We start from the raw sequence: 7,343 nt of genomic DNA, 5'->3' as shown, positions 1-7,343 counted from the left end.
TACGCTACACACTCAAGCTGCTGCACCAGGGACTGAACCCAACTCTTTCATTCTGCCTGCCTTTCTCGAATCCTTGCCAGGCACTATTCTTAACAAGTGGACGTTGAGCAGTCGAATACGAAGGAAAATTTGCCTAGAAACATGAGGATCAGCAGAAGGAATGTATTACTTCCAAGCCACCAATCACCTATTCCACCAGACAACAAGGTCGTCCACCTCTTGTTCTCATGGGTCTTCAAAAATATCTAAGATGGAGTTGTAGAACCGTTCGAGGTCAGTGACTGTGTCTGTACGTGAGAACACAGGGGGATGAGGTAAGGGCGAATCGGACCTGGAAGGAATGTTCAATCGAGAAGTAAGGATCCGAAAGATAGACTCACCTGCATTGCAATATATGCGACGGACGGCAGAGTAACTCTTGTCATTCTGTGAATTCGGGCATTGCCGAACAAGTGGCCCTTGGTTCTCTATCCACAGAACTGGGGACGTGAAAACGTATTTATATGCCTAAGAATCTTGTGAGTACAAAGAAATCTAGAAGCGAACGTGAAGCTTATATCATACGCAGCTAGCAGGGCGCTTCGAAATAAGCCATTCCACGGATCCTCCAGTCATAATGGTAGTCAGCATATAAGAACAATGGCCATTGGTATCCAGTCACAATCATTTCACCACTTTGTAGCTTGGTTTTCATCCTGGACCCCATCAGTCTTATCCATAGACGAGAGGCATATCACTTACTCTAGGTTTGGACCAGTCAAGGCCAGCAGGACAGAGCAATGCGCCTGTCCATTCATGATGACAACCGCAGTCAATTTTCATGTTGCAAGTAAGAGGAAGAATAAGGCTCTGTCCTTGGGGTGATCCAGTTGAGCACACGCCCTTGAGACTTTTGGTGTCATCACCTCTTGCTCCAGATGCGCCTTTGGTGAGCTGATGATATGTGGATAAGTCGTTAACTCGAGGACGTATAAACCACGACACTTGCTAACTCTGCAATGGGTCAACCTCATCATCTCCACCTTGCATCAACTGCTCTTCCAGGCCTGCTACAGACTTGAGGAGCTCTTGAAAATACGGTGCTTGCGCCGTTCCCTGAGAAAATACACATGATTAGACGCACTGCACATAGCGCTGTAGGAAAATAAAATACTCCGCGGTGAGTTTTCATCTGGAGTCCCTGCCAATTCTCCCATCCATAAAATTCCATTGGTGAGAAGGGCTTGGAAGTTGCACAGAGCATGGATCGTTCACCCAAAATGATTGTCCATAGTGTACCAACGGATCAGTTGTGCTCCTGTATTACAATCCCAGAGCATCAGTAGCAATCACCTGCTGCAAGTATAAAATCATCATGGCCTTTTCCTGGGACCGAGTTGAAGGACATCAACCTGTTTGCGACGTTGGCTGCAAGATTGCTCTTCCTCGGACATGACAAGTGGAATGCAAGAGGCAAGATGAGAATCAGCTCTGAATCTCATGGCCTTGGTGACATTTCAAGTCAAATACATTCAGCTACAGTAGTATTTGGTGCAGTTTGGGGGCGACTCAAATCTGTTTAGTACTAGTGGTCAATGAAATAACGACTTACCACAGCCTTAAGCGGCCAAGCGAGCGCTCTCATTGGTGGAGAGGACTTGCATGGATATTTATTTTAGCTGTGTGCTTGGCCGTATACCTACTCCGCTGGATGGGCGCTGCCAAATATCCCTTGGACTCAGCAAGAATTCCAAACTCGGATTTGTGGTAATCTCAATTCTACTAAGTGCGAGCAAGGCTGGAAATTCGAAGCGGCCCAGGGAAAATGGACAGTACAGACTAAGCAGTGATATGAGTCAGGATCAGGATGCTGAATAGAGGGAGGATCTACCAGCTTACCTCGTTGATCAACCGTTCCTCCGGTCTGGTTTGCCAGTGAGCATTTCCCGTCCTTCAAGCAAAATGCCGCAGCTACGTGATCTCCATTAACTGTGTCCAACGATAATGACCGCCAAGCATTCATCTTGCTTCTCACCTTTTCTGACGCAGCTGGTATAGTCCGCAGTACTTGGATTATTCTCCGAAAGTGGAGATGTGAGGAGCGCGTGTCCGTGGAGGATGCACACCAGCAGAAATGCGCCTTCTGAAGAACGAAGGCAATCCTGCCTTCACTACTGCTTCGGATATTGAGTCTACTTCATTTTCTGGTGAGGACCTTGAAGCTGGTCTGGGGTGACATGAACAAACCAAGACCCACCTGTCTGAGAGTCCACTGATGACAAGTGGCCGGGTATTTGGAATTCAAGGAACCTTGAGTAGTTGCAATGATGGAGTATGTTGACTATGAAGGGTTAATTTCCTACAATGTAAAAGTTACTTGTTCACTGTCATATACCATATATCCGGTTACAGATCCGATGATCCGGATCTCAGATCCAATCCAGATCCGATGAACATATCCGTCGTCCGGTCCACAGATCCGCTTTGATTCTTATTTCATTTCCTGTTCATATAACTCTAACTATCGTTCATCTCCTTTTGGTATTCCTGTACACCGGTATACCGGTTATCCTTTACTTCCGCTTTGCTTACTGATCGCTACACTTATGAATCCGCTTTTACTTGTACTTCATTCTCGGTTCATGATTCGTGATCCATCCGACTTACCAATACGCTCCACTTAGACTTTGCTTATACTTTCGTACATAGCCTCGCACCTTTGCTTATTGATCATTCCGTTAGCTATCCGTAGTATATAAACCTTTGTATATGCACTGTAGTAGATCAGTTCGAATATCATCTTAGATTGCACTCATTCCGTCTGGACTCTAAGTCCCTCCGTTATCCGTCCAGACTTGAGTACGCTACTCTTGTCTACTCCGAGACTTAGGATAGATTCCTATAGTCTACATATCCGCCTCTGTCTTCGGACAGTCCTCACCCGTTAGTTTCTAGTCCGGATCCGATCCGGATTAGCTGTTACTCTATACGTTCGATATCCGGAAGTCTTAACGGATCCGTTGCAATACTTATCCGTTGCGATACAAGACTTATCCGTTACAATACTTATCCGTCTCACTAGACGCGATACTTTAGCTCTCTGAAATAAGGGGCAAGACTCGGGAAAGGGGCACAGCGCACGAGCTGAGGCCGAAGCCCTTCGGATCCGATACTACTTGAGTATGGTCTTAACATTCGCTCACAGTATTCATGAAATCTCCAGCAGCCCCATGTAATGCCCCCTGAGATACCCATTTTGTCGGTATCTGGTCATTTATTGGTGACGAGAGCTTGTTGCCGAATGCAGACTCAGCTGATAGCGTCTGAATGAGGTATGAGAGTGCTCTGAAAAGGCCATCTTGCTCTAAAAATTCATTGAAATATATACCTGCTCGAGAGATAGCTAAAGAAGATGTACACGGCTTATCTTTGATCTCGAGTGAACAGCACAGAAGATATGCAAGGACATCGACTGCTTTATCTGAGTCCAGTAGGTAAGCATGGAATTTCTTAGAGAATGGATCAGACGTCAGATCAGCACTACTGAATAGACAATCTACTTACCTTGCTGAACTCAATGATCTCTCAGAAGAGTGGGGAGAAACATAAAAGATATGTGTACTAGTCTCAGGCAGTCCCGGTAGCCATCAGTTTCGGCTATGTGCTGCAGTTGACAACTTTGTCATTAGTCAAAGTCCAGATGGAAGCGGGCATCACAAACTCACCCTCGTTCTACACAGCTCAGATATTCCTTGGGGGCGACTGCAAAACACCACCAGTGGTGGCGGCTTCGCCTCATTGCTCAATCATAATCGAAAAGGTGCTGTTAGCGTCTATGGAAGTTTGGCGAACATTGCCATGTAGAAATCATCAGCACGATATGCACGAGGTGCGAAGTCAAAGTAAGACTGCCTTGAGAGTCCCCTGTTACTGGTAGGATCAGTGACTTCGAGTTGTACTGTTGACAGTGGACCACGGCAGTGCATGCTTCCAAACTCCCGCAGTTTCAGATAGGCTCAGTGACAAAGTGTAGTGCTGACTCAGAAATCTGAGTTTGAAACCATGAGTTCTGTCAGGACCCGACGTGCACTACTTATGCTTCTAATAGTATGACCTCAACGTCAACTTTCATTAACTTGCAATTGAATCTCATTCGTTGACAAATGATATGACAGGATATGACCTACGTGCACTCTCAGACTAACCAAAGAGAGGGATTCCATTTCATTATCCTCAATGTCCAGCACCACTACATACCAGAAGTCTTCTCCTAAAAAGGGTGCATCTTTAATGAGAGTTATTGCACATGCTTGATATACATAATGAATGTAAACCAGATAACACAGCCGTTGACAGTAGATATTCCACTCCAGACTGGTGATATGTTAGTAGCCCCTCATACCTTCTGAAAACAATTGTTTACTCTGTGACTCTGTGCTTACAGTACGTACAAAGAGAGTCTATGAGATCTCAATTGTAGTGGCGCTGTGACGTATTATTTGTCTTTGATGCTCCAGAACATTCAGTCATTCTGGCTCTGGAAGACCCGGCGGGCCTTTTAGGTTGTTTGCTAATGTCAGCGCGATTCAGCTACAATGCACACATGAGACAGTGGGGGAAGACTTGAAACAAGTTTACTCACAGGTCAGTCAACCAACCACCTGTTCCATCACGAGTAGTGATCCAGGAATTTAATTCTATTGCGCCCTTACTGGTGCCCTGGCGGGCCATCCTGAGCATATGTAACTGGTCGACTGCCTCGTCACACACTTCCATGGTGTGTAAATTGCCAGGGTTGGCGACGCCTGAACATCACAATGTACTGTAGACAGGGGTGAGTGTTAAATACCAAGTTGTCGGCAACAGTACATACCATAGCACATACAGTTGATAGGAGTTGTTCTGGAATTTCATTGTAGTCATCAAAGAACAGATCCAGCACGGAAATGTTACTACCATTGACAACTGGTCGCAATAGTCGCTGTGCAACCGATTTCAATATTGTCAACCTATGATAAGCGTTCTGAAACACTGAATATCAGTTGCATAGTCAGAAAATGTTCATAAAAAGATGATGATACCCCAATGTCATCACGGGTAAAGTCAATCGATGTTGCAACACTTCTGTAGGACGTCAACCCAGTAAGCTCATTGATGTAACCTGGAATCCTTTGGGAGGATTTGCTCAGAAGATTGTAACCTCTGATGGAAGCTCTATCCGATCTGTCGATGTAGGCAGCTGAGCTGGCTTTCAAACTCTTGACGAATGCACATCGCTCGCTTATTACCTGTAGGTATGCTCAGAGCTATGACTACTAGAACAGAACCAGTACAGACCAATCCGATAGCGTCAAATATATTCAAGTCCTTTTGTTGGCCGGTTTGACTGCATTGAAGCCCTGGTATAACATGAATGACTCAACTCAGAGGTAGAGGAGCTTATTCATGTTGGCGCCTACCTTTCTCCAGTGCTTGACCGCAACTCTTCGAAATGGTAACCAACTCTTCTACCACTCGAAGACATCAGTCCTTGTAAGATTGGCTTGTCTCCAAGCCGAACATATTCAAGTAATGTTTGCACCAAGTCCTGGCATCTTGGAGGCACACCCACGTTGCAACGAAGTGCTTCTCCAGATATTCCTTGGTGTACTTGATGCCGATGTGGAACTGTTGGGGGTCACACAAGATATAGCGCCCCTCAACAACATTTGGCATTGTGACAAACATCGGCAGGTGGAATGAGAGTGGTGAGCAGGAGTGCGGGCCCACCATATATATGTGGCGCAACTGCAGGGGGTTGGGACACTGGTAGCGTTTCCGGAGCTAGTGAGAGTTGCCCGAAGCCTATACTAGTGGGATGGGCAAGGGGAGGCGCTTCAAACACAGTTGTGTTATTGTCCATCCATATCCCTTCACTTAGTGAACTGATGGCTGACATGAAGTCTTCGTCACCAGGATCAGCGCTGTAACTCAAGGGGATCATTGCGTCTTGTGGATTGACAACCTTCTAGTCTCAAAAGAATCAATTGTTGCATTTGTTGAAATATTAGATGTAGGTACCTGTATGGTTGGCAGTGTGGCAAATTCTTCATCTGTATACATACACATCTTTTTCCATCCGTCTGGGACAATGGATCCCGTTTGCTGCCAGGGAAACACAAGCAGTGGGTTAGCGGTTCAATCACCCTCGATAGAAACACTTACCGACATCGCAAGCTCATCAGTATTCTGTGAAGAGTCTTAACAGGAATTTTCAAGTAGACTGGGATATGAATACCATGACATATACTGGACGGAAAACAGTCTCCAAGCCCGAAGTCTGTATGATATCTTCCTTTATATAAGCTACTTTGAAGAACGAGTTCTTGACATTGTCAAAGTCGAATTGCTAAAATAGCATCAGTCGACCGAGAATACTATAAAAATGAGAACACACCGGATAGCCAACCCACTCTATAATATCTGAGACATAGTTGTTTGAATTTGATGGGGGTGTGTAGATGTAGCCAACTTTAGGACGAGGCTTGGAGGACATGATGAGTTACTCAGACGGTGAGATGGGATGTTGTACTACATATTCAGTCAGCTTTCTTAAAGTCGGTACTTGCATCAAAAAAGGTCCATGAGTCAGACACGTGTATGATCAAGGAGCCAAGATTCCTTGACAAGGGCTCACAAAATTGAATAGTGTTGGCCAGGTTGTGCACCCATTTTGACCAAAGTTGCCAGCTTATTTAATTATGTGTTGGGAGTGATTACTAATTTGGATTCCTGGCTCAAGATCATTGTACAAATATGAATACTTGTTAGGAGGAGTTCAACATTTGACAAATGATGGTTGGCAGGAGACTTGGTTCTTTACTATCAGTTATTGCAAGTCTGGATTATCGCCGGTGTAGAGACTCGCGTTTCTGCAGGCTCATATGGGCTCATATTACGAATTCTGATGACTGGCCTTTACTGCACAACTCACACCATCATCCACTATGACTTCCACCATCATGCGCACCACTTCCCGTGAAACGCGCCATAGGCGCGATACTTTCCCGTACAACGCGCAGCATTCCCGCGCGCGCGCTTTCTCGCGCTTAAGCGCACTGCGTTGCACATCATCCAGGAGCATCCATCCATCGTCTGACCAGTCCCTCGGTATGTCCCTTTCATTATCTGACCATATTTAGCATATTACACTTCCCATTTCATTATGGACCCTTACTTTACATCACTTTACCTCACTTACATACTTAGAGCGCTCCCTATTCGGCTCCGAGCCCTGGGAGAGCACTTAGGTAGAACTTACATACTCTCATGTTCATTTTACACCCCACTTTTACCAACCCACCACCTTAACTATACCACCTTAT

The 7,343-nt window shown here is 45.5% G+C and overlaps 2 protein-coding genes across 2 annotated transcripts; both read right to left on the bottom strand.

Moving 5' to 3' along the window:
- Positions 1-225: 225 nt before the first annotated feature.
- Positions 226-1,243, bottom strand: DFJ58DRAFT_848602 (uncharacterized protein; the record flags this gene model as incomplete). Its single annotated transcript, XM_041393654.1, has 5 exons — positions 226-287; positions 381-507; positions 742-933; positions 1,009-1,095; positions 1,124-1,243. The coding sequence occupies 5 exons, from the start codon at positions 1,241-1,243 to the stop codon at positions 226-228; spliced, it is 588 nt and encodes a 195-aa protein (XP_041235241.1).
- Positions 1,244-4,676: 3,433 nt separating this feature from the next.
- On the bottom strand, positions 4,677-6,514 carry DFJ58DRAFT_848601 (uncharacterized protein; the record flags this gene model as incomplete). The annotated part of the gene is made up of 11 exons (XM_041393653.1): positions 4,677-4,784; positions 4,853-4,960; positions 5,061-5,267; positions 5,317-5,365; positions 5,439-5,566; positions 5,587-5,646; positions 5,705-5,986; positions 6,040-6,123; positions 6,184-6,207; positions 6,257-6,367; positions 6,416-6,514. 11 exons carry the CDS (start codon positions 6,512-6,514, stop codon positions 4,677-4,679), a joined length of 1,260 nt encoding a protein of 419 aa, XP_041235240.1.
- Positions 6,515-7,343: the final 829 nt, after the last annotated feature.

The sequence above is a fragment of the Suillus subalutaceus genome (assembly GCF_016647625.1).
Source record: "Suillus subalutaceus strain FC151 chromosome Unknown DFJ58scaffold_331, whole genome shotgun sequence".
NCBI classification, from domain to species: domain Eukaryota; kingdom Fungi; phylum Basidiomycota; class Agaricomycetes; order Boletales; family Suillaceae; genus Suillus; species Suillus subalutaceus.
The sequence above is the reverse complement of the archived record's forward strand: the minus strand, read 5'-3'. Positions and strand labels throughout refer to the sequence as shown.